This window comes from Hylaeus anthracinus, unplaced genomic scaffold (assembly GCF_026225885.1).
Source record: "Hylaeus anthracinus isolate JK02 unplaced genomic scaffold, UHH_iyHylAnth1.0_haploid 4, whole genome shotgun sequence".
In the NCBI taxonomy this organism is placed as follows: domain Eukaryota; kingdom Metazoa; phylum Arthropoda; class Insecta; order Hymenoptera; family Colletidae; genus Hylaeus; species Hylaeus anthracinus.
This window is the reverse complement of record NW_026535289.1, coordinates 12,862,479-12,889,308: the sequence shown is the minus strand read 5'-3', so window position 1 is coordinate 12,889,308 and position 26,830 is coordinate 12,862,479. Positions and strand designations below refer to the sequence as shown.

Sequence of the window (26,830 nt, the reverse complement as noted above, 5' to 3'; positions counted from 1 at the left end):
TAAAATGAAGCAAAAGGTAGGTAAATGATGGAATAACTAACTTTAAAGAAATTTTGTTTTTATATACAAACGAACATGAACATTCAAAAACAGTATACAAAGCTCTTATGGTTATACACACATGTCACGTAACGATATCTTGTAAAATCGAAACGTAATTGTACTATTATTTAATGTACGGATACCAACGATTAAATTTTACGCAATCTAAAAATCGTCTTACGAAACGTTTTTTCACATTAATTTCGCATTAATTTGAAAACAATTTAAAAATAATCTTCCTGTCGCAATTCTTATATATTGTAAATTTTTATTTACAAATTAAGTATATCTCTGGTATAAAATTGTTTTGCATGCGATCGCTAAACACGTTTTTATTTATACTATTTTTGAGCAAATACTTCCACTAAAACTTACACCGATTTCATATAAAAATCAAGTACTTGCAAGGCAATCTATGCAAAGTGTATCAAAGTAGGTCTTACATTACTGCACTCAAATTTAAATAAAACATTACAGTCGAGACATAACTAGACGTTCTTAATTTATCATTATTAATTTGATATTTCATTCCAATAGTAATTTAGTATATGGCAACGCATATTTGCATTTTGCAACACATTTATTTTCTCTTTTTACATTCAATGCTGAAATAGTTTTACTTTCTGGAATGTTTCATCGTGTAGACATATAAGTTTTAATGCATAAATAAATTACAGACTTTTGATATGCCGTTTACTTCTCAACACATCTGTCTTTTTAAATAAAATTTTTAAGTCTTTTGCCACAGACTTTCTGAGTCCTAATTATTTAGGATAATTATATACAGGTGTTATCTTTGCAAGGAGGTCCAAGGAGCAATGCAAATATGATTTAGACTCTATATGATACCATATTGATAAAATATAGTTATAGTTGTTCGCTAATACTCTTCCATACTGATAGAATGCTTACTAAGATGTCCTTGGACCTCTGACAAGGTACATCTACAATGCTAGGAAAATGTTGAAATAGTTTTCTAAAATGACAAGCTAACAATAAGAATCTATACAGATTGGTCTACTACCTGTACAGATTGAATTAGTCACATTATAATAGAATAAGTCTTATGTTTGCAATGATATACATACACTTCTTACCTGTAGTTTTACTCAATTAGACACCTATCTAACATTCTATTGCATAATTAATCCACAGTTAATCAATGTATTTGTGAAAACGTATAATGTAATGCACAGCCAAAGACGATTCATTCTAACAACATCTGCATTTTAATTTATGGCACTATGCGTTCGAATTTGATACGAAGGTAATATGTAACATTAAAATGTGAACGATAGTCAGATGCAAGCTAGGGCAGAATTTGGGTTGAAAAGTTCATAGTTAGCACGGTTACGGCGAAGAAAATGTTCAATGTCTAACGAGGAATTATCGTAAACGTAAAGACTACGATAATCTCTCGTCTGGTGACGGAATCGGTTAATACTGTTTGTAGCAGTTCCAAGTAGCAAGTAGCAACGTCGACGCCAAAGAACGGGTAACCGTCGACGTAATACATAATGTATACGTATGTATATCTCTAGTCTCTACTATACACGTTTCCATTGCTTTCGTTTTTTCTTATAGAACTTGGTCTTAGATATTATCACAGTTGCAAGGTCCCCGATAAATTTTCGACCTACTACAATTTTAATTTCGTTCAAACAACTAATTTGGCCTCAGTCTGCAAACTTGGCGCAAAAGTACTAAATATTCAAAACGGAATAAATAATCGACAACATTGATAAAATACTAATCATCGCGTGATGAATTAACAATGCTTACAATGAAAAAACAATATCATTATGTATAATTATACGCATAATTCCCTACGATATGTTTTATAAATTTTCATCACTTTCCTAAAGATCTAAACATCTTCGTACGTATTTCGGTCGAACCAATATTTTCCTTTTGTTAAAACTTATCGACTAGCTTAGCGAAGATTCAACTAATATTGTCCCGAAGAATAAGTCATCGTTTCCCGAATTGGTCACGTAACCAAAAAATAGTTAACTCTCCCCGTAGTCTTCCGTCTAGTCTAGTCATAGACTCAAAGTTATCTTACGGTAACTTTCATTTCCAATTATTTAAAATACCGTCCCGCAATTATTAAAAACGATCGGACAATGTCTCCGCGCGATGACGGCGTAAGGAACGTCGCTGTTCACCCGGACTTCTTCGGATTTACTAAGCTTGTTCCAAACGTGAATGGCCATGGCTCTTTCCAACATCTTCATTGTCGCATTCTTATCCTTCGTCTCGAAGTACATTTTCCAGTTTTTGTAGTGAATCGGATAAAACGCCGACGGAGGGAATACTTTAAAGCCGTGGCAGCGAGCGGTGGTCATATCTCGAGCCTGGTAAAAGCAAGGAAGGACATGTGTGTTCGGGCAATACTTTGACTCTTTCCGTTATCATTGTTTGCACGAAGTTTCGCTTGTACCAGAATAGATAAGGATAAGGGATTTATGGGTGAGTAATATCGTATACGATTTCGTTGTGTGATTCTTAAATACTTGGCAGCAACTATATCGAATATTACACGGTTTGGCTAAAAAGAAACAGAACTTTTGCTCAAAATAATCTCCGTCTGCGTCAATACAGCGTGTAGACCGCGTAATTAACATTTCGAAGGACGTTTGCAGCTCCTGTTTTGGTAATGTGTCCCTTTCATTGGAATTTTCAATTTTGGGAAGAGAAAATAATCGCAGGGAGACAGATCAGGCCAGTAAGGTGAATACTATAAACTGGCTACCAAAACAGGAGCTGCAAAGCTCCTTCGAAACGTTAATTACGCGGTATACACCTATTTTGAGTCTATTTTGAGTAAATTAAACGCGTGTGTAAAAACTTTACTTGTACCTTTTTCTTTCGATAGCAAAAGTTCGGTTTCTTTTTAGACAGATCGTGTATACCGTAAACGGGGTTGCCGTTGCCGACAGATACTTACGTATTTCGTAGAACAAATATTTTGCAGAGTCCTTGTGATCACGCCAGGTCCATTGTTTCCCCAATCGTAACCGCGGAAGTTCGTCTTAAAATCACGAATACAGGCGTCGGCCATGCGACGACCCAGCGACGACATATCGAATCCCATCACGCCAGCGGCAACGTCGTCCCAGTCTTCAGCTCCGGCGAAGTTCGTTAAACGCTCCAGCGATCTGTCGAACATGCGTTTCCTCCCTCGTAAAGATTCTCGTAATGTTGCATCGCTGATAAGCTATCGACGATTTCGTTATAAATCGAGAATCTAACGCGGACCGATTAAACGAACTTGGCGAATACGTTTGGTTAAACTTTGGCGGACCTTTCGCTTTAACTTGATAAAAGAGTTGTTTAAAATTCTTTTTTGTATGAATTTTCTTAGTTCGCATCGAAGAAAAATGTACGAAAATGGAAATTTCTTTTGATTTTTTTTTTGTGTCAAACCAAAATGCATCTTTTCCGTCGATAGGAGGTTTTAATTGCGAGGTGCTCTACAAATGTGAATTTGAATATTTCTCGTTGAACAAATTTCTACAGACTACTCAAACATCTATGAAAATAGGATAAAAAATTCGGTAGAATTAATTATATTTTTCCATCCCCAAAAAAATTCACGAAAAACCGCTTTTTTTAGACCTCCTAATTCTGGATACCCCCTTAAACTTTATTTCGTGGTACTAAAAATTATTCCCCTCTTTTTTATCATTTAGTAATTTTTTATGCCTAGAATTTATAAAACTAAGTTTCAACGTCAGGAATCCAACGGTTTAAAAGTTATTGGTATGTAAAGTTTAGCGCTTTCACCGTATTTGTCAGGCAATTAAAATCCTCCGTGTATAACCCGAACCAACGCCGTTAACTCGAAATACTGCAGTTTTCAAAAATAGGTACAACAATATAAAAGTACAATAAGTCCGCCACCGACGAGAATCTGTTTTACCGACAGGTTATGGCTACAAGGCATTATGGCGTGGAAAAGTCACTTTCGGATTTCTCTCGACGAAATCTACAGGATTATGTAAACAAAAACACTTGAGAAGTTTAAAAGTCCGTCAAGCCCGTGAGAATAAAGTGCAGCGTAAAAATGTTAGGTCCCGCCAAAGTAAAGTTTAACCAAACTCGGAGATGGAGGTTACTGTAATCCACTCACGTTGTAACAATGACATCGAGATCGAGATATATCCCTCCGTATTTCCAAAGGGTAAGATATCTGAGCATGTCCGACATGTGACTCCTTGGCCATCGACTCGTTCGCAGCATGCCGCTCTTGTACCACAATTCCAATGGTGTATTTTTTACGTACTCCTCGGGGTAAATATGCTTGATCTTAATGTTCGGATAAGTCTGTAAAAGATCGAAGATATCTCTCGACTGATTGGAGGTTCTCGCGGCGGATAGAAAGAATAGATACACTTTCATGTTTGGATTCATCTTGGCTGCGGATTCAACGGCGCACGCCTGGCGTGCGTTCAGAATCAGGCTGTCTTCGTTGAAGCAGGATGTCTCGTGGAAAAAAATATTTCTGTCGTTCCTCGGCTCTTCGGCGTCTGAAACAAAATAACAAACCACCTTTGTAGAATATATATTTGCACGCGCTTAGAATATTTCTTTGGACTTTTTACATACATACATGCTTAACAAGTTAGGTATATTCGTTTAAAGTTTGGCATACTTGTTAAATTCTATTAAATAAAAACACGGTCACGCGATGCCAAGGAAATCGTAATCTCCTTCACGTACGTGTGTATGATGTATCCATATACATGCGTGTTTCGTATCTGTTAATCTTATCTTCTTTTCGCGCACAAGTATGACTAACCTAAAAGAACGTGCAAGTGTATCGTAGTACGAATAAATAAATTACAGCATTGTGTTAATAAATTTTTGTTTTCTTCTTTTTTTTATTATTATTTTTATTTAAAGACAAAAAGGCGTGCGAATAATATCGTATTCGCGATAAAGAGATCACTTGGACTCGGTTAAAATCATTGAGCTCTATCCTAACTGGAGTGTGAACTCCTGTAGGAAGAAGTAGAGACGACGGAGGTCCGAGAGAAATGCTAAATGGGTGGTTCCCCGGTATTGTCCTATAGCAAATTTATTTGTAGAGGGGAAACAAACGTACGCCGTAACATAACCTACCTGAGCATCGCTGAGCATTGTCGAGTGAGTTACTTTCAGATTCTTTTTCGCATAAAATTGGATAAATATTAGGTCGTCCTAAAAGTTCGTGCCATTTATACTTCTATTTCTCAAATTAATATTTGTGTAACATACTCTTAAGTGTCGCAAGAAAAGATAATCTGTCTCATTTCACAATAGTTTCTCACCTCTCTCCTATAGTCATTATACCGTTGCTAGAAAATTTCTGTGGTTTTTTTATTAAATTTCGACACAGTCTTCGGCACGAACTTATGGGACGACATGATACAATATAAACTGAATTGTGACAAATAATAAAATTTAGCTCTATACCAAATTGTATATATTTGTATGATCTAAATTATGGTATGTAAATTATGTATACTATTTCATCATTATGTCATTGTTATTAATGTGTCTATCGTTTTATATATAAATAAAAAGGAAATAAATTTCCTGATCTGTAAATAATTCCTAGAGTGCCGCGAAATTCAAACAAAGAGAAGTCGTGTTTTTCCTCCACACGTAAATTTGAGATAGGATAGTACCACCGGAACCACTCATCTTCCATCTCTCTCGGACCGGCTTCTCTCTCGCAGTTCACACTCCAGTTAGGATAGAGGTCAATGGTTAAAATTGACCGCGAAACGTACCTGATCCCGAATAATAATTCGGAAGAAAGTTCGCTGCGTTATTTTCATAGTAACACGTGACATCGTTGGGATCGCCGAGGTCCACGAGAAGCGACACGCGTTGAATGAAATCGCCATCCGTCGAAATCACAATAACGAACAGTACGATAGCACAAACGACGCACAGAATCAGTCTTCTCTTCATTTTACGTGAACGGGTTTGAGGCATTCGAACGGAGGAAGCTTCGCTGGCAGGACGTCTGGTACGATGTCTCCTACCGATCTTCTAACCGAGGACGTAACGCGCGCCTGATCGGTATACGTAGAAAAAGAAATACACGAAAATAAACAATCGAAGGCAACGCGTGCACGCGTGCAGGCACTACGCGACGAATACCAGGTCTGTTTCCGAATGAAGTCACGGATAGAGCTTATCGTACGAACTACCCTTTCCACTCATCGATCCGGGCGATGCGATTATCAACGTAAACCAATAACGCATATCGTCACAAACTCTACATTTCCGACTGTTGCGTATTAGATAACAGTGTACCAACTTTTTTTAAAACTGTGATATTTCCGTGTAAATCGCCGTTCCATTATTATAATTACTTTTTTGAATTCCACTAGCGCGGCGCGATGACGCGATACTCAGGCGCACGCATGCATACATCCATGCATGCATAAATTATGCCGCGTGTCATACATAATAATGAAATTACGAAACGCGTAAACAAAGCTAGACTCGTAAGGATGCGCGTTGATTCGTACAAAGGACAGGCCGCACCGTGTCCGTCGGTCGCATAGCGTCGTCAAACCGAAAGGGTTGATTATTTATTAGCTTTAACAGAGCCACGCCACGCCACCCTACGCGCAACTACAGAGCGTCGAAAACACGCGAATGCAATTGTTTCCTTTTTCCACGAGTACTACCTAAGCGAGTTCGATAAGGTCGTCGCGATGCGTTCGTCGTCGACATGCGACATCGTCCAACGGTCGTAGCGACGATGTTTCGTTAGCAGGTGCATTCTTGTTCGACGTTTATATGGGAAAAGATTAGCTACCTCGTAAACACCGTTCTATTGGACTATAATAACAGTCGAGAACCTTGAGCCGCGGGATTTAATCGTTATCAATACGTTTTTTTCACGATCTAATGCGTGTTCCCGATAAAACGTTTCCCTTCGTTCGCACTCCGCAATTCCACGGAAATGCAACGATCGATGTCTGTCTGCGCCCTAGACGTCGTCGCCGCCACGTACCGAAATATTCTCCGTGGAAATCCGACCAACGATCGTTCGCGATCGAATGTTTTATCGAAACAATGTCGACCGACACTTTTCTCTTTGTCATTCGAACAAACGCAACGGTACAAACGGTACCGCCCGGCGCTGCCAAACCACCGACTACGCGCTTCTTCTTCTGTTTCTGCTCGCGTTGCGGGTATGTCGTTGCTAATGGCCGATGAACAGTCGACAGGCGCATGCGTTGGTAAATCTGTCCTATAAACATAAATATTTCGTTTCTTTCTTTTTTTTTCAACCATTTATAGTGGGATCGAACCACTTGACGGCTTTCGTTGAATTTGTTGTTTGCAACCAACCACTAAGCACGATATTTTCGAAGATCTCATATTTGAGGATCTCATATGCATGCATATGCATGCATACATATATGTATATATATATATGACAAAATAAATGCTTTCTCACGTAGTAAGAACGTTAAATCGATACAAATAAAATTCCTTTAATATTACACAATTGTTATTTACAGTAATAAATATTTTACAAATAGTTTTTACACATATTATATACAAAAATGCTCTTAAACCACTAACATGGATGTTATCGATGTTCGTAAGTTCGAGAATTAGGTAGTTTATCTAATACCGTCATAGAAAACCGGTATACGTTCGGTAGTGCAACGATTACGTGTTGGTGGATAATCGGACATAGTTCGGGAAAGAATACCTATATCCTTATCTCATGCAATTATTATGCGTATACATGAAGATGACGATCTCACGCATGTAAGAGGAAATATTGTGTATTATATGAAATCATATGAAATCTACCTACATACCTATTAGGTTGTCCTAAATGTTTCTTTCGTAATTTGTACTGAATTATTTTGTGTGACAGTATTTATATAGATAGACAATCTAATTTCTTATTGAATATTGTGTAATGTATTGTGTAAAAATATTGTGCGCGTATTACTTATTAATAAAACGAAAGAAACTTTTTGGACAACCTAATACATACCTACATACAATTTCTAACCCGCAACTTTTACGAGGATAATACAATATGTATCGAGTATGTAATTATAAAAGCTGATGCATCGTACGTTACAGCCGTCCAGGTTCCTAGAAACCTGAATTACAATCAATTCACCGTACCAATTAATGTAGGTATCAGAAGAAAAATCTACAATTTCTGATCGATTCATGATATTACGATACCTCAGTTGTACATGGACCGATTTGATTGATTTTGGTTTTATTCGAAAGCTTACGTACGATTTACATAAGAAAAATGCCTTTAAATTTAGACAATATTGCAGGTGTGATGAGATATTAATGAAAGAAGTTTCAGGTTAGGTTGGAATCGCAGTTTTACGAGTAAAAGATACGTGGTAGCGTCAGCGCCAGTGCAGTGTACAGGGTGGCGGAAATTTGTACTTGGCTATCGTTCCATTAGCCGATATGGTAAATTTGTTGCAATTAAGATTTGTAAGAGCTTACCTTGGATACTTTTGCGTCATAGGGGGGCGGATGCACGCAACACACCCATAGGAATTGATCAGGGCCGGCGTGACCTTTTGCGGGGCCCGAATTCACATTCAAATCCTACATTTAAATTTTACAACGAGGAATTATCTATTTACAAATGCTATATATTTTTTATAAGATGTCTTGCATCTCAGTAAAAATTGCATCCATTTGTTAATGGTATCATCAGTCTGTAAAAAGTTAATCAAAATCGGAAGATGTTACATTAGGTAGATGTTACAGGTAGGTAGATGTTACAGATGTACATTACGACATTTCTAATTGTATAGAAACAACATTTAAGCTGATAGAGGCATTCTCACGATTGTTAGTCTGGCAGTCAACGTATTGAGTAATTTTCGTAGATCGTGGGGCCTTTTAAGGGTGCGCAGGAGCCAGAGCCAAACTTCGTGTTGACTCCAGCGACAGTTGCGGAAAAAGTAGGAAATGAGATAGCAACGAAATGAAGATAACAAACGTACTTTTATTGTTTATAAAGTTTTAAGGCCGAAATTGCAAAATCAGGCCTTGGAGTCGCATCCGTCAAAGTGTAACGAATATATTAAAACCAGAATTATTAGAAAATATCGCTTCTTTGCTTCAATATCCGAGAAAAAAAAATCATGCTAGCCTAATCGCCCTGTCCTCGTCTCTCCTGCAATTGCTGTATCGGCCTCTCTGTCCTTGTCCCGGAGTTTCCTACTTTTTCCGCAACTGTCGCTGAATGTCAACTCGAAGTTTGACTCTGGCTTCGGCGCACCCCTGAACCTGCCTTGCGCCGACCCTGGAATAGATGTACGAGCTGCGGTGACCGCGTACGTAGCCGTATCGACCGTTTCTGTTTTGCACGTTCGTGCGTCGATAAAACAGAATCGGAACGGTGCGTTGGACGCAGACATCGTTGGTTCAGGATTCGTCTACGAGAGCGGAGGGCGCTCGCTTCGCGAAACGTCGAGAGTTGGTCAGTTGATCGGTACGGTGTATGGTGTATTATACTATACGGTGTACGGTACACAGTGAAAATGGCGCCGCTCGAGTGAAGGTGGGTGATCCTGTGCGTGCGTGCGTGGGCTCGGAAAGTGCGAGTTTTCGGAAATGTGGCAAGATCTGGACGATTTGGGAGGCGCGGGAGTAAATTCTGGTGGCCACCAGATCGACCAGTTCGGCGCAACGGGTAAGAAAATTCACGAGACTCCCGATATGTTTGGTGCAGCGTACGACAACCTGGAAAAAGTTTGGGTTTTCCCTGTCAGAGCGCACGCGTTCTTTCTCTTCTTCTATTCTACACGATACACACCGTAAACAAAACGAAATCACCTCTCTCGCGACGGAAACCGACGATCTCTTCGACATCGCTCGTTCTTAGTTTCTCCATCCCATTGCGTATAGAACGTTTTCGGCCCGACGCTTGGAATAATCTTCCGAACGTTCATCCCCATCTGTCAACAAGAAACGCAGCTTCCCGCAGCGTCGAAAACAAATCGAACGAGATTTAGGGACGGTTCGATGTTTTCTTCGAGATTGAACGGTTCTAGATTACCTAGAATCGATATCGCAATATATACGATATAGATATAGAAAAATAATTCTCCCAACGCAGCTCGATGCGCCGGATTATCTCGACTGTTTACAATCTGTACGTCGTAAGAAAAAAATATTTCACGATCGTCCCGTCACGCGAAACGTTGCGTTTCCTCGATGTACTCGGTTAACTTCCGTTCGAAACGCGGTAGTACTGTTATTTTCATCTGGAATTATTCGTAACGATAACTAACAGCGTCACGAGTTTCGATTTAAACCCATCGAGCACTGGAACGTAACGATCGGCGGAGCATGGCTGTCGACCCCGTTACAATTCTCGCGCGCAACAGTTTCTAATTGTTCCTCTTGTGCGCGTAACCTAACCTAATCCGAGGAGCTGACTTTCCGCTGGTCGCGCGAAAGGAAGAGGTTACCGTACCCGTTCGAATTACATAACCTCGCGTAGAGGTCGAGCCTGGCCGAGCCCGGGGATGATCATACGGTACTACCGTCATGACGCGACGTACCGCAGCGCAGCGCAGGTGGCAGAACGCGTTATGAATGGCGTATGAAACGCGGCGTACACACCGCACGCACACGATCGCTCTCGTTAAGGGCGATTCAGACTATACGACACGGACCGTCACGTTCCGGCAACGACACGTACCGTAATAAATAAAGTATTACAAATTACACTAAAAAAATGTATTCTGTTATATTTATTCCTCTTATGTTTATATCTTTTTTATTTATTTGTTTTACTACTTGTCAATATTTTCAAAATGAATAAGGATCGTTATTTGATAAAAGCTTTTTTTACATAAAAGTTTGTATATATAAAACTATGTAATTGGATACTGTACCCGTATAATTCGATGTATGCGTACCTGGATATCCGTGTATTTTAATACCCGTTCAAAACTGTGATCTCTAGTTTTAATGTTTTGTCGTGTCGGTGCCGATACGTGTCGTATAGTCTGAATCGATCTTTACTCGACGATCTGCCTCCCCCCCTCCCCCCATTTTCGTGTTTACGCTCGGCACCGAGCAAATTAGAGGGATCTGTCCAAATGCACATACGCATCTGTCTACGTACCTACTTACAACGCTATTTTTTTTTCAAGTATACGTTACAATGGCAAATCGTAATCTTTAGTTAATTAGAACTATACCGTATCCGTAACCAAACCTCTTATCGGTGGTAAACATGTAATCGCTGTTTATGTGAAACATTACGCTACGGATGCGTCGATATCCGTCCTGTAATCTGCTAATCGCTCCAAGCTTTTTATACAAAGATATGTAACGAAACTCGGCTGTTTTCCATTCGTTCCTCTACAAAGTTTAATCCCATTTGCGTTTATTCGATGGGTCCACGCGACCCCAGCCTTAATTCGAAACACTATTTTTAGATCTTTGGTTAAATTGTTCCTAATAAGCAAGCCCCCTTCCTCGATTCGACCGACGCCGACGCCGACGCAACGAGACGCGTTGCGATGATGCACCATTGTTACCAAACGGTCCGTCGGTTCGGGTCGATTCCAACCAAAAAGTACATCGTTCGATAGAGTTCGCAATTAATAATCATTTATGGGCGAAAACGGGACGATAAAAATTGTATAATAATGTATAACATAACAACGATACGTTTACGTTTATCGAGATTTTCTTTCCAAAGATTAAAAATTGGAAATAAAATTAAAGAACAATTTCAGAATTAAATATTAGAAAATTGACGGTCGGTTCCCATCCGAGACAATTAATAATTACTCAATTCACGGTGCTTCGATTTCGAGGTCGTGCAATTATAGATCCGTGTAATTATTTGCTTACGCACAGAGAGAACTCATTTAAACGATTCCATGGAAAATTGTATATTTCCTTAACCGCTTCATTGTTAGCGTGAACGACTAATTTAACGTTAGTGTATATTTGCATTATTTACGATAATCGTGCAAACGATACGGTTTGCGTCGATTAAACTTTTGTTCGTCCTCTTTGCAGAATTGACGCCTGAGCAGCAGAAGATTCTGATAGACATCAGACGAAAGAAGACGGAGCTGTTGCTCGAGATACAAGTGAGTCGATTGGCCTTAGTTTTTTGCCGATTTTATTCGCGGCTTCGTTTATTCGTGAAATAACGAAAAACACGAAGTCGTCCCCGCGAGATGAACCTTTTCCAAGGCTACGTCGAACGAAGACATTCCGTATGCATTTAGATCTTTGAAAATTTATAATCGACCGCGCAGAGATTTGTGTCCCGACTGCGTACAGTTCCATTGTTCGCTTCTTCATTTAAATCCACATAAAAGCCGCTGTCGCGAGTGACATGTTCTCATTATGATCTTTCCGGTCAAATAGGACTGCAGAAAGAATCGAAGTCGAGCAAAGACTGTTTTTGTTCTATCCCTCTCTGCCCAAATCGTTTATGGAAAGAGAATTCGGTTGTCGTCGAATTTCTCAACGATTCTTCGCAGTTGAAAGAAAGCTTGGAAATTTACCGATAGGAGTCTACTCTACCGATCGCGTCGAGTACGAAAAAGCTGCTCGCGAGGGCGCCGCATACAATTGTCCGGCGACTTCCTCGGCAAAATAATTCCAGCGCTACCGCTGTAATGCCATCGGAGACCTTGGAACGATTTAGAATCTTTTCTTATTTTCTCTTCGACGATGAATGTACATGTATTAGGTATATAACAACTGTTCGTGCTGCGTGTCACCGGTTCTAAGCAGCTCCGCGATTTGATTTTATCTTTGACGAGTCACGCGTCTGTATATCTGCCACGAAAATATGTCAGGATGTTGTTTTTTCGATAACGCGTTTCCGCTATAGCGAAAAGTAAGATAGGATTCCGCTTATTCATACATTTCAAGTCTCGTAATTTCTGGTAAACGGATCGTTTCAGAATTTAACGAAACTACTTCTTTTGTCTCGAATACAAACGACTGGCAACAAGAAAAATCTTTTCCATCGTACATTACTACCTTACCGTAGCCCGTCAACGCCCTTAGCGATACTCGGGAGCTCCAGCAATTGATAAACAGTCGGCGAAATTTCGACACTGCCCGTTCTCGGAAGCATTCCGTCTGCGAATCACGATCTTCGCAAGTACGCGCGCACCGAAGCGCCGCCATTTTTTTTACCGACTTCGTGTCAACTTTTACTTTTATTTGTTCCTTTACTTATTTATCGTACGAATATATAACCTTGTTATCCGATTATAAGCGTCATATGTGCGTACGCGTGTTCACGCAACTGCCTATTTACGGGTACGTCGCTTAGAACAATCTCTCTAATGAATTTCCAAGTTGAGCCCGTAAAATGCGGAACGAAAAATGCGGAAAACGAGCGAGTGAAAACGGTCTTTGTGGAGTTGTTTTCAGAAGAGCGATATAGGAGTAGAGGCATAGGCTGTCCCAGTTGCGAGAGCCGATCCGTATTCGTATTAGTATTCGTATTCGTATTCGTACGCGTAGCCGAGTTCACGACACGTCCACCGCGAGGCGCCAGCGCATTCTGAACGCACGACCGTTTTCCTTGGCTCGGGAGTCGTATGTCGGCCGTTGCACGGAGCGGATATAAACGTTCGTTATTCGTCGTCGCAACGGTCGTTCCGACTAAGCGACGCAGTCTATAATCGTTACACCTCGTACTATCGCGTTACCATAAACACAACAGATTTAGAAGTACGAATACAATTTCAGACCCGACGATAATAGTTTCTCGCGAGATCGCGATTATCATTACTACGATAACGAAAGGGTTATCAGCGTCGGCGAGAACGCACGCTTCTCTTTGAATTTAAGATTGTTGTTCGCGCAAGTATAGAAAGGAGGGAGTATCGTCTGTTCCCCCAATCGTTATTACGGGTTTACGCAGTCGTTCGCTGTTCTCCGCGTGGTGCGTAATATCGATCACGGATCGATCGAAAAAAATCGCGTTTGCGATTCGAGGTCGTTGAACCGAGTGGAATCTTTGGCTTCGAGTGTTTCCTTCGACGCAGCCAGTTGCGGTTAGCGCGTAATTCCTCCGACGCGAGCGATCGAGTCGGGGCTTTCGAACGAAACGTCAGTGTCATCCTCGAGAGTTCGATGTCGTGTGCAGCGTGCGGTGTGCGGTGTGCGGTGTCGAAAAGTGCGGCCACATCGTTCCTGAAACTAACCGGCCAGACGAAGGACGAGGAAAGCCGAATGCGATAAATTCCGCCGATTCCTCCGAACAAGTTTACCGACGGAGAGGAGAAAAAAATGATTTTCACCGGCAGATCGGTGGATGCTCTCGACGAAGTCCGCGGTGGCAACGTTCGGACGGACAACCGCCGAGACGTTAGCGCCGTCGCGATAGCCGCAGGATGGTTCTCCAGTCTGCGCAGACCCGGTAAAAGGAACAAAAAGGGATACCAAAAACAGGCCAAGAGCGCTTGGGACCTCAGTACGTGCTCTACGGTTAGTCGCTCGAGTGCTCTGTCAAACCACCCATGCTTTCCTTTCAATTATTCTGCTCCTCTTCGCAATTCAATCGTTTCGTTTACCCCGAATATCGACATTTCTCTTCTTCGCCTCGTTTCCTATTCGAATTCGAGTTACGCATCTTCGGCAAATCGCGCAATTTCCGTTCATGATACAGTTAATAGCGAGGACCTTGTTTCGCCTGTCTTTAAAATGTAGATAAATACTAGAGATCACGGTTTTGGACGGGTATTAAAATACACGGGTACAGGGAACACGTAAAAACGTCGGTACCCGAATATCTAAATACAAGCGTACCCGGATATTGAAGTACACGAATATCTAGGTACGTACATGTGCATCGAAATACACGAGTACGCATACGTCGAATTATCTATTGTTACCCGTGACTTGAATATTTATTTTAACTACAATAGTAAATAAAGTTTTATAAATTACGCTAAAAAATTTATTCTGTTATATTTATTCTTCTTATGTTTATATTTTTATTTATTTGTTTATTTATTTTACTGCCTATCAATTTTTTCAAAATCGATAAGGATCATTATTTTAGAATAATAGCTTTGTTACATAAAAGTTTATATATAAAAATAATTGGATATCGTACCCGTATAATTCGATGCTCGTATACGTATCTGGATATCCGTGTATTTCGATACCCGGGTACCCGTGTATTTGGATACACGTGACGTAGGGATCCCTAATAAATACTCGTCCACGTGCAACGTATACCACAACTCGTTATCGCAAAAATAGGATTAAAGCAAGTTGGATTCCGATCGCTCACAAAGGAAAGCTTTTTACAAAATACAGAAGAAAAAAATTGTGCCATTGAATGTATTCTCTCTTTTTTTTTCAACTGATATATCCGACAGAATCGAGAATTCCGTCGCTTGGCAACGCATCGATGCTTACCGAACCCGGTCGAAGCGACTCGAATAACCATCGATGACCCCGTATTTGACACAATGGAAATCGCGGTTCGATTGCGAGCTTATTAAATCGCCGCGATGCGGCACGCCGGGCCGCGCTCATATCTTTGAAATCTCTACGGAGGACTGCTATTGGTCGAACCCGATCCCGACGTCCGGTAATTGAAAAGGAGCCAACGGGTGCCTCGTAAATAAATCGACGATCGTATTAAGAGCAAGAAAACGATCTACAGGCTGTCCCGAAATTGTTGTAACACCTTGAAAAAGGTGGTTCGGGAGGTGATTTGAAACAACTTTTTCCTTAGCGAAAATGTTGCCCGAGGCTTCGTTGAGGAGATATTAACGGAAAACACTGACCAATCAGAGCGCGCGTATACCGTTGGAGCGACTAGGCGTCCGCGCTCATTCGCTACCGCGGCCGCTCCAACGGTGTACGCGCGCTCTGATTGGTCAGTGTTTTCCGTTAATATCTCCTCAACGAAGCCTCGGACAACATTTTCGCTAAGGAAAAAGTTGTTTCAAATCACCTCCCGAATCACCCCTTTCAAAGTGTTAGAATATTTTTGGGACACCCTGTATATAGCATGCGAAATAAGAGAGTACGGTGGCGCTTCAAAGTTGGCTGCCCAGCCAAATTTATTTCTAGATGTTTAGTTAGCATAGGAGAATTGAAACGATTCTGCTCGCATGACGCGGTCGTCGATGCTCATTATTCTACATCTGTAGAATTTCCATGTAATTAGCATCGCCCCGTATTCGAATTACGTGGATCGTTTTCAACAAGACCATCGAACGCTTCGTGGAACCGTTCCGAAGCGATGATACATTCGTTACTCGTTGGATTCTTCTAATTGGAAAACACGCGTTTCGAAGAATAATGGTTCGCCGCGTCGTGTTACCGTCGGCAAATCGAACGGCGTACGCGATTCCGAACTTTTCGACGCGCATCGCAAATATCGGAATAGCGTGCACGTACAGTGACTCGCGAAAGTATTTCAACACTTGGTACGAAATACTTTATTAATTATAATAAGTATATTATATAACATTTACAGAAATATACCTATTATAGTTAATAAAGTATCGCGTACCAAGTGTTGAAATACTTTCGCGAGTCACTCCGTGATATATCTCACATACACTCGTGTCTTCATTGTAACGCATCGTAGATGCATGTTTCTCGTAAACAAATATTTACGAGCGTAATCATACCACTGCTCCACACTGTTTGGCGCGACAAACTCGTCGTAATTCAGATTCCTACGAAGTTGACCATTTTTACGCTAATAGATTCGCGACGTTGATAGCGATTCGTAGCGAAATCGCGCTGCGAGTGCGCACGTCGAGCGAGCGTGCGTCGATGCCGTGGTAGATAAGTTACCTACGCGTATGTGCATCGTACATTGTACATGTCGCGACTGGAGGTTAACATTTTCTACGATCGCGATGAGTCGCGTGTTCGCGAATTGTGCGCTAAAGAAATCCGCTCTTTAGTCGACCTTGAGGGAATTGCCGCAGCGAATCTGCGTGACTAGTACGTCGATGAGTTTCTTAGACAATTTTTCCTCGAAAAGTATGTATCGATATGTATTTCAGATGACTCGGTAGTTAAACTCGATTACGATACAAGATGTATCATTTTAATGCGAACGCTCGATTGTCCTCGTCGCTCCTGGCTAGAGAAACTAGGCGGCAAACGTTCGGAAGAAATATTTTTCCCGAGCATATTTTCCTGAGTCCGTTGAGTCGCGGAAATCGATACAAGTGTCGCGTGTATCCGCGGTGCGTGATGTTCAAGCCATACTCGACCCTCGTAAATCGTCCGACAGAGGAAACTGTGTCGATCGTTTTCCGCGATGCGCGATTCTCTACGCCACTCTACGGCAAGTTTCGCTGCCTGGTACTTTTGCCATTCAGCTTTCGGTCTTACCGTCAAACTTATCCGACGGTCTTGTCATCCGTCCACTTGTTTACCGGTCCGACCTTAATCAGCCATTTGACGTCAACGATTGCTCGACACCGAGGATGCCATCGCGTCTCGTCACCGTCGATTACATAAACCAAACCACTGAGGTCATTGCCATTTTTAACGCCCGATTAAACGTCAAAGACGTTACTCGTGGTTCGATCAGCAACGAAGCTTGTATTCAGATACGTGGATGGATTTAAAGAAGAAGTTTGTTTCGAGCAGGTGCCCTGAACTCGTTCCGTGTACGTTTCGTTCCTTTTCTCGTCCACTTGTCGCTCATGTAGTAAGTAGTATCCGGTATCTGGGTTGCCTACACGGTTCCTTTTTTCGACCGTACCGGAAGAAAGAATATCGTTGGAGACGCGCCAATTTCGCGTGCGTCGTCGCTAGCACCATCGTAGATCATAGGACAATACGAGACGAGAGATTGGATCAATTTGACGGTACGAAGCGTAGGAAAATTCAGACGCGAGAAACCATCGGGAAACGGTATCGTCCGTAGCCATACCGATTACGGATGCTAAAACGGCTCGTATCGACATTCTTCCTTTCGAAAATTTCACGCAAACTACTAGACGTACGAACAGATTGTAAGAATATTTCGAATTCAGCCGAGCAGCAACAACCAAAGAAAAGAAAGAAACCAAAGAAAGGATAGCCACCGTAGGACGGAACGGCAACTTCGCCACTTTAGCTGACGATAACCAGATGTTGGGACTCGGGAAAAGTCAAAGGAAAGCGCGTACGAGGCCCTACAGACTTTCCCTACCTAGAGTTCCCAAAATGCAGAGTAGTAGGGATCGTCGGCGGAGGGTCAAACCTTCCGCAAGGAAGCGACGAGAGCATTCTTGGTTTTTCGACGGAACTGTGTAGTCGCGGACAATCAAATAAGTAGTTCTCAACGTTTTAATCGACATATTTCATCATTTCTATCTTTCTTTTAATTATTTTCTTACAGATAGAGTCAGTCATCTCGGATCTCGGGTTGTTCAAGGCTGCGAAGCGCGTACAACGAAACGATTGCGATGCATCTAATAATATCGACGATGAGACCGGTAGCGTAATTATACCGGTAGTATAATTGGATCGGTAGCGTATAGATAGAGACCAGGCGAACAGGCATAGTGAATGCACTTGGTACGTTTAACTTCGATCGTTTGCGTCGGAAGAAATTTATGGAATTTGTCGAATCGCGCAACGGAGTGCGCGTAGATTCGGAAAGATGAACGAAGCTGGCTTCCAACAGATGATAGACTCGTAAATACACGTGGTTAGTCCACTCGTAAGAACGTTATATTTGTATCTGCGAGACTCGTGGATACGCTTACCTTGGCGAAACACGTGTCACTGGCCGGCAGTAAACGCGGCATTGTGTTTACACTGGAGACGTATCGACCTGTCCTCGGTTGTATGCATACCGCGTATCGGCGGCCGTTTGTCCGCGAATAAGCACACGCTGCGACGGAAATGGAGGGTGTGACCGCAGGACTCGCGCGATGTCCTCCCTCGGTCATAATTTCGTTCGGAGTAGACCGTGAACCGTAGACTGTACTTATTTTGCGTTAAATAAATCCCGTTCCCGTCCCGTTAAAAGTCCGTGTAATCGTCCGGTGTTCTCGAATCGAGATCAATTTCGAAATACCATTGAGAGTAGGCACCGTTACGTGCATCACTATCGTGCACCCGGTTCCCGATTCCCGTTTCTTTGTCGATAATTCCTGGAGGTTAGCCAGACCGGCGGCGCTCGGTTTTCTTTCGAATAAAAGGACGTTCGGTAACTACAGTTTACATAGGCACTTGGCTGCGTTCCAATTAAACGACGTATCCTCGGCCTTGCTGGCCGCGCGAGACCATTAGCATCGCTAGCGCCCACGGCGCGACCGATTCGTTGAATTACGCGAATCGTGGCTCACGCTAATCGTACAACAGGAAGAACAGAACTACGATACGAGTTAGTCGCCTCCAAGAAAGAAATCCAAGAAAAGTGCCAGTCGAAGAGTGTACCTACGTAACTATACATCGTACCGTCGCTATCCTGGAGAATTGACGGAGATTCTGCGCGTAAGTGCGTTGTAAAATAATACGTAGGTACCGTACTTCGGGAACGAAGCGTTTGCCGACTAAATACACACAGCTGCTCAAAGATATCTACGGGGTCGACCGAAGGTTTAGATACCTCGATTATAGTTGGCGGTCTCTAATAGGATTAAACTTACTTTACTACCGAGGCCTAACGATGTACGGTAAAGTCTCCTTAAAATGCATACATTTCTCTACGATGAATGCACAGAAACCATCCCCATCATGGAGTGGTATACCTCTCGAGGGGTCCGGGAGTTCGATCGTCGAGTAGTGTAAGGCCGAACGCACACGGGCGCAACCGATTTGAAATTAGCGTTGCTAACCGTTTGCGCTCTTTGTTTTACCTACTCCGCTATCGTTGCTTTACCTATTAGGGGGAAGTAACGTCGGAGAAAGTAATGTCGTTTCTGCGAATGCAAATACTTGTCTATTATTTACCAGCTCACCGTGTACCGATCAATTTTCATCGATCAGGTATTGAACATTTTCGCACTAGATGGCAGAAGGTTATTGATAACGAGGACAATTATATAATTGATTAAAAATAAAAACATTATAAATTTATTTGTTTGAATTTAATGTAAAAGAAACTGACCGACTAGCTTCAATGTGGTTTGAAACTGATCAGTTGCGCCCGTGTGCGATCAACCTAACATGACCCAGGTAAAACTGGATGATAAAACTCACCGACATACCCTGGTGTTTTCGCTGCGTTCTATTCTTTATTCGCTGTTCTTTACTTTCGAAGCTCGTCGGTAAACTTCAGAAAATATACGAACTTTTACGATAAATGCACAAGTTCAGTCCCGAGCTTGTGCATCAGGGCCGGTTGAGCGCCCGCAGTAGTGTAGGCTACGCGTTAGACAGCCGCAGTAGAATAGGCTCGCGCTAGACAGCCGCAGTAGCATACTCTACGCGCCAGACGGCTTGCGCTCTGATTGGTCGAGGTTTTCTGTTAATATCTCCTTAACGAAGCCTTTGACAACATTTTCTCTAAGGAGAAACACATTTCAAATCACCCCCTTTCAACAAGCTCCAACATTTTTGGGACACCCTATATAAGTAAATAGTATAGTGTAGTAGTAGTAGTAGTAGTATTAGTAAATTAATAGTACTAAATAGTAAAGTGTCTCATTAAGATCCCATTACGAAACATCTCAATTTCAGCCTTTTCTCTGCACGTTCACCGACTTTGTTAACTCCTCCGTTACATGTAAAAGTTTTCAACGTACGACATGGCTCGCATACCTCGACTTAGCAGTCTACGCGCGCAGTCTCGATCGACGTCGCGAACACCTAAACGAAAAAACAGCCGCGCGGAAGAGATAGAAATTATGTCCGCCGATGAATCATTCGTTCAAATAGCACTTGCAAATTCCACTGCTACACTCGCACGTATCCTGCGTGTGACGCACCTCCTGCTTACGAGAACGCTTATTTTTATCGTCGAACTTGGATTACTCACGGACTCGCATTTCTCGAATGCCGCGATTCATTCAATAGCTCTCGCGCTCCATCGAAGCTGTCGATTTCGTTCTCCATCTGGATTATCGCGAGACGCTTTTGAACTTTAACCGCGGTTCTGCGCGGTTCGTAACTCGATCGTTCTATCGGCACTCGGCTGTAAACAACGAATGGCGGGCGTGGAAAATTTATGAAAATCTTACGCGGAGGCTGTAAACCGAGACTAACGCTTGTTTTTGGTGTCCGATTGGAATCTAATCATTAGATGGTGGAACACGAGCGAAAGGAGACCGGAATCTCCTCGCGTCCTGTGTTCCCGTTTCCGGTGCCGACGGCCTTCAGAGGTCACTTCACCCCGAGACCGGGATCGGGACCGAGTCTCGGTTTTCGCTCGATACTTTGCGAAGAAAGGAACTGGTGTTTCGTTCGTTTCGTTACGATAATTACTACTTTGTGAAACGAGTAATCGCTTTTAAGCGAGACACCGCGTGTACATCGCCTCGATCGCTCGCGCCAGTTTTCGTTCCATTACTTTCCATCGATAATTGTAAGCTTCGTTCTTTTCGATCGACGAAGGTACGAAACCTGCCTCTACCATCTTGACTCGTAACGTACGCGACGCATCGGAACGATGGAACTCGTTCGACTAGAATTTTTCTTTCTCCGTTCCTCCGTTCATTGCAGCGTTCCTTTTCCTTCGGTCACCCTCGTGGCCCGTCTAACCTGGCGTTGCCCGCGAGATCTTTCTGCATAGCAAATTGACTTCTCAAGGATGCCGTGAGGTCTTTCTCCGCGGTCTGGAAAAAAAAATGGCCAGAGACCTCCTTTCCTTCTTCACTTCGGAGATGCTGCACGTTGCTATATGTAGGTCGATGAAAAAAATAGGGCGCAAAGCTCGGTCGGGTTGAAGCGAACACGTCACCACCGAGACGAACAGTTTCAAACGTTATCGTTTCCTCGTATTCGACGTGTCTCGAATAGGTATCAGGCGTGTACTTGACACGGTGCTCGTGATGTACGTTGCGTCATCACTGGTCTGCCGATATTTACGCAAATTCATTTTTTTATCGATTCATGCAAAGAATTGAGATTCAAATGAAAGTATGTTTTATCTTCTAAACGTTACAAAATGTATATTATTGTTGAGATTTTAAATATATTTTGCGCAAATTCTCATGGATCTTGCCATATTTTTGTTTGCTATAAACGTCTTATTTGCATAAACGTCTGTGAAACTAATCATCGCGCTGTGATAAAATGACGCATACGTGTTCTTTTTTCGTCTTCTTTCTTTTTTTTTTTTTTAATTTCCTCAAGCAAACCGAGCGTTTGTGTTAATTTTCTTCAAAATAAACGCGTTAGCATAATCGAAAATTCGTAGCAGGCATTAAACGACGAACGAAAACGTAGACACGTTGAATGCGACGTTCGCCCACGAAGCCGAATAACAGCCGAGAATTTCTACCGAAGAAGAACGAGGAGTAGGGAAGCGGTTCGCAGTGAACTTTGAGCCCGATTCAGCACGCGTGAACTATGTCAAATCAGACGACCGCTTCCACTGCGTGTAACAACAACGGTAGACTCGTCTCGAAGAGTCTAAAATAAACGTGCCAGCTATTATTGGACCGAACGAGGACAGGGAAATGAAAATATAAATAAAAAGGATATGCCCGAGACGCGCGTTTCTTGTATCCCGAGCGTCGCGGTGCAGCTGGAAACCAGAACCAAACAATAATAGTTAAACAATCGGAATTAACATAACACTAACACTTGGTTGTTGGCGCGATAACGCGTAGACGTCTTTCTATTTACCCAAATCGACATCTACGAGTCTAGGAACGAAGGAGTCTGGTGCACGATGCATCGCGCATTCGATAATGGAAACTCTCGGCTTCGGAAGCCGCGGAAAAATAACACGCGTACAGCTCTACGTACGTATAGCTCGTTTTCCGTGACTCGAATAACCGGTAGACGTCTAACTAGTTAAACGTGTATGCGTTTCGATCGCGCGAAAACAGCCGGATAAAGGCAAAACATATTCGCGATTCGAGACCCAAGTCTCAAGAACGCGGAAGCTACCGCGATCGCTATCCCTTGGCTTTCACGAGTATCTTCCTTTCTACGACAGCAGGCTTAACAAGCTAACAAGTTCGATCGCGACGGATAATCGAACAGAGATATCTTCTTCGAATTCTGGCAACGTTGCTACGTCTGCTTCTCGCCATCGGGCGGCGCGGTGGTACACGTCATCTGATAAACACGCGTGCGCGGGCCACCGGTGGTACACGCCGCCCGAGGGAACATATTAATGTGAACCACCGGTGGTACACGCCGCTGCGAACATATTAAATGTAGAAATCTACGTTGAAGGGGAACAGAGAAAGCGTCGCAACAAAAAAAAATGCGAACCGTTCCATCTTATTTCTTTCGTAACAGCAATTTGTAAGAGTTTATTTAGTTCATGTAGTTCTCGTGGTACATGAGCCGAGTTAAAGATATAATCGGGAGACAACGTCAAATTCACCAACCGATCAAGAGCCAACTCGAGACGCGCACGCATCGGAGAAAGTTTCGTTCGGGTCCTATTCGCTGTCACCTGCGGTGAAAATTATGTTCTCGGTTGGATCGATTACCAACGTCTTGTTGTCAAGCAGAGTGCGCAATTCGGCACGCGAGATCTCTAAGTATCTTCGCAGACTATTTTCTTCGTGCTATAGGACCTCGGGTCGACCTCGTGACATTCTACGAGAATATCCAACGAATTGGCACGACCACCACGCGGTTACGTTTACGTTTGGCACAATCGTGCGTCTCCTTTTCCTTCGTTACCCTTTTCTCACCCGATATGGGAGACGTACCCTTCCCCGGGAGCTATCACTCTTTTATTCGCCGGTAGTTTGTCCGTTTACATCGATGCGATGCATCGACAAAGGGATATCGTCTTTGTTTTGGGACCGCGGTGGTGCCATGCGAAAACTATCAATCGGTTCTTCCAGCGCCAAGTGAAAAAATCCGGATTCGATGTGCGAACGGAATAGTGTTAATATGATTTCGAACTCTATACTCAAAGCTGCAATCATCGTTGCAATCGTAAACAACTTTATTTCACGCAACTTTCGCCGGTAGTTCGTCCATTTACACCGATGGGATGCATCGACAACGGGACATCACTCTTTGTTTTCGTTTTAACATTACGCGGTCCAGCGGGACCACAGTGGTGCCATGCATAGTGTTAATATGATTTCCAACTCCATACTCAAGCTGCAAACATCGTTGCAATCGTAAAGAAGTTTATTTCACGCAACTTGTTGCTATTTCAAACGACCTTTGAGTAGCCGATAATTGCTTCGAGGACAATTTTCATTCGACAAGGAAAAGGAAAGATAAATAAATGGGGGAGGGCGTTCCGAAGTGGATGCATCACAATGCGACGCGAGGTTACGCGGAAGATCAACGTTCTCGCCGTGATCTGCACAGGATGTGATAAAAAAAAAGGAGCGCTTCCTCTCCGCCGAGATTGTAGAATCGCGTTGATTTCAAACGGCGTCGTTCGGACGGTATTTCGTAACAGCTATTAAGTACTAAAATTTTCTATCGAAACGTATACAGCGGGTGTAGAAAGCATTCGTACACCGATCAATTTCCAAAAAGAACTATGTAAAATTGTCATTTCTTAACTTATTTTTGACAAGCAATGACATTCTATATATTCTCGGAAATCTGTAGAATAGATACAGTACGAATGCATTAGGTATTTTGTATAAGTGAGAAATTAACAAGAAAAAAACAATTAATCGATAGAAATGTTGAAGCAGTATGCATTCGGACAACTGTTTAAAAGTACTTTACTGGAAATATGATGTTTTCTAATTCGTACGGAGCAATAAACTAATGCGTTTACGTTACAAACTCTACTCTAAATGGTTCGTCATCAGAATCGTACAAATACTTATTGCTTCTATACTTTTACCCACTTTTCGCTTTTTTTTTTTTTTTTTTTTTTAAATTGTTTTTTATTGTTTTTTGTTAATTTCGCAAATTATATCAACTAGTAAATGTTGTTTGGACTACATCTATCTTAGAGACTTCCGTGAATGTGTAAAATATCATTGATTACAAAAAAAAAAAGAAGTTAAGAAACATACAATTTCACAGAAAAGTTTTTCGGGAAATTGATCGGTGTACGAATACATTCTACACCCACTGTAATTCCGCAGCGTTGCCAGCGATATTACTGAAATCGCGCACGTCGATGAAGGGACGTGGTAAAAGCGTTGATCCCGATTTGCTCGAAAGGAGCAAATCGACTTTTTCTACGTGCAAGGGGTCAGTGTATGGACGATTAATAAAAGTTCCTCCGGGGTCGGTGTATAAAAATAAAGATCACCCTTGCGCCACAGGGAATAAATAGCGCGCGTATGCCGTTTAAGTAGATTGAATCGCGCACACTGAATTTTTGCTCGATTCGATCCAATCGTTCACAGTAAGGGCCTTTAAAGAACTAGTCAGTTTATCCGATCGCGGTAGAAATAGGTAGCAGTGAAACGTCGGTAGGTTTAGCGTTAATCAAAAGTCAAGATTAAGGTTCGTTAAACTCGAACCGTGGAAAAATGTCTGCGAGGCGTACTCATTATCCAGAGGTTCTCATGGAAATTACACGGTGCCCGACGCGAACTGAAATTATACGGAATTATACGTAATTCTAAGTTTTTTTAAATGCCTCCAACATTTTATTCTCTATTTCCATCGCATTCAACGCGACTGAATTATCGTCCTCGGACGACGTCTCAGGTTTTCACGACATTCTTCTACGCAGCTAACGATACACCCTCTTCGTTCGGATACACGCGGTATGCTCTTCGATGTTACTCAAGGTCAGGATAGAAGGGGGGGGGGCGTGGGGGTGATCGATTTTCCCATACGGAGAATTCGCGTTTTCGCGTCTCGTGCGGTGAAGCGAAATGAAGCCGAGCCAAGTAAAGCCAGACAGGACGCAAGAGTCGCGCCATTTTCTCACGCATCGACGATGAATGCGCGTGGCTCGGGCCGGATGCGACCGAGAAACGGACAAAAGGAACGCGGTGGCATAACAGACAATACCACTGTCCCACAGACGACCAACTTATTGTGGGTACGGTATCGTGCCGGTAACCCGTTAACGAGGTCCGTCGAAGATAACGAAAGACCACTTCCGGTCTCTCTGATCCTTTCTCGTTTCGGCTGCCAGAAATTTAACGTCGTCGGAAACGAACCGAGTAACTCGCACGCTTCTATTTACCGTTACAGGACCAGTGACATACCGTGTTCCTTCCTTTACGCTTTACTATATAACAGGCCTTCTTAAGCAACGGCTAAGCGACCGCAAATGGGATTTTAATGTAAATTATTTAACGTTCTCTTAGATTTATGTCATCGGAAATAATGCAGTTTCGATGAAAACCGGGGTATGTGATTTTTGCAACTATAACGAATACAATTTTACAACTTTTTGTGCAATTTTTAATTTTATATTCTTGTACGTTTTTAAACGAATTCCAAAACTATTTTTTCACATGTGTATACATATATATATATGTACATGATATATATGAATATACATATACATACACATGATATATACGAATATACATATACATATACATGATATATATGATATATATGTGAATATATGTGAATATATACAAATTCTAAAACTATTTTTTCATATATATATATACATATACATATACATGATATAGATGATATATATATGAATATATATATTGTATATACATATATACATGATACATATGATATATAGATACATATATACATG

General features: G+C 42.0%; 2 protein-coding genes across 9 annotated transcripts in view; one reads left to right on the top strand and one right to left on the bottom strand.

Moving 5' to 3' along the window:
• Positions 1 to 1,467: 1,467 nt before the first annotated feature.
• Positions 1,468 to 7,480, bottom strand: LOC128894665 (lactosylceramide 4-alpha-galactosyltransferase-like). Of its 2 annotated transcripts, XM_054156568.1 has the most exons (5): positions 7,064 to 7,480; positions 5,823 to 6,110; positions 4,178 to 4,574; positions 2,993 to 3,203; positions 1,468 to 2,399 (listed from the first exon to the last, which is right to left on the bottom strand). In XM_054156568.1, the coding sequence occupies exons 2-5, from the start codon at positions 6,028 to 6,030 to the stop codon at positions 2,130 to 2,132; spliced, it is 1,086 nt and encodes a 361-aa protein (XP_054012543.1). In that variant the 5' UTR covers positions 6,031 to 6,110; positions 7,064 to 7,480; the 3' UTR covers positions 1,468 to 2,129. The 2 variants fall into 2 exon arrangements, with proteins under 2 accessions (XP_054012543.1, XP_054012542.1); XM_054156567.1 differs by lacking the exon at positions 7,064 to 7,480 and having other exon boundaries at positions 5,823 to 6,939.
• Positions 7,481 to 7,685: 205 nt separating this feature from the next.
• LOC128894659 (cytohesin-1) overlaps positions 7,686 to 26,830 on the top strand; it is a 26,316-nt gene continuing 7,171 nt past the window's right edge. For 2 of the 7 annotated variants that reach the window (XM_054156548.1, XM_054156549.1), the window contains exon 1: positions 13,290 to 14,544. In XM_054156548.1, the coding sequence (XP_054012523.1) occupies positions 14,347 to 14,544 (198 nt within the window). In that variant the 5' untranslated portion in view covers positions 13,290 to 14,346. Of the gene's footprint in view, positions 7,834 to 8,942; positions 9,752 to 12,102; positions 12,177 to 12,325; positions 14,545 to 19,114; positions 19,531 to 26,830 lie in introns of those variants that run through there. The other 5 variants (XM_054156551.1, XM_054156552.1, XM_054156547.1 and 2 more) reach the window with 5 other exon arrangements.

What these genes read in the sequence shown, in the direction of transcription:
- LOC128894665 (XM_054156568.1), bottom strand. Translation starts at nt 6,030, where the DNA reads ATGCCTCAAACCCGTTCACGTAAAATGAAGAGAAGACTGATTCTGTGC. An exon ending in GAATTATTATTCGGGATCAG is followed by an intron (nt 4,575 to 5,822) that starts GTACGTTTCGCG and finishes ATTTTGTTTCAG; the next exon opens with ACGCCGAAGAGCCGAGGAAC. An exon ending in ATATTTGTTCTACGAAATAC is followed by an intron (nt 2,400 to 2,992) that starts GTAAGTATCTGT and finishes TGCTTTTACCAG; the next exon opens with GCTCGAGATATGACCACCGC.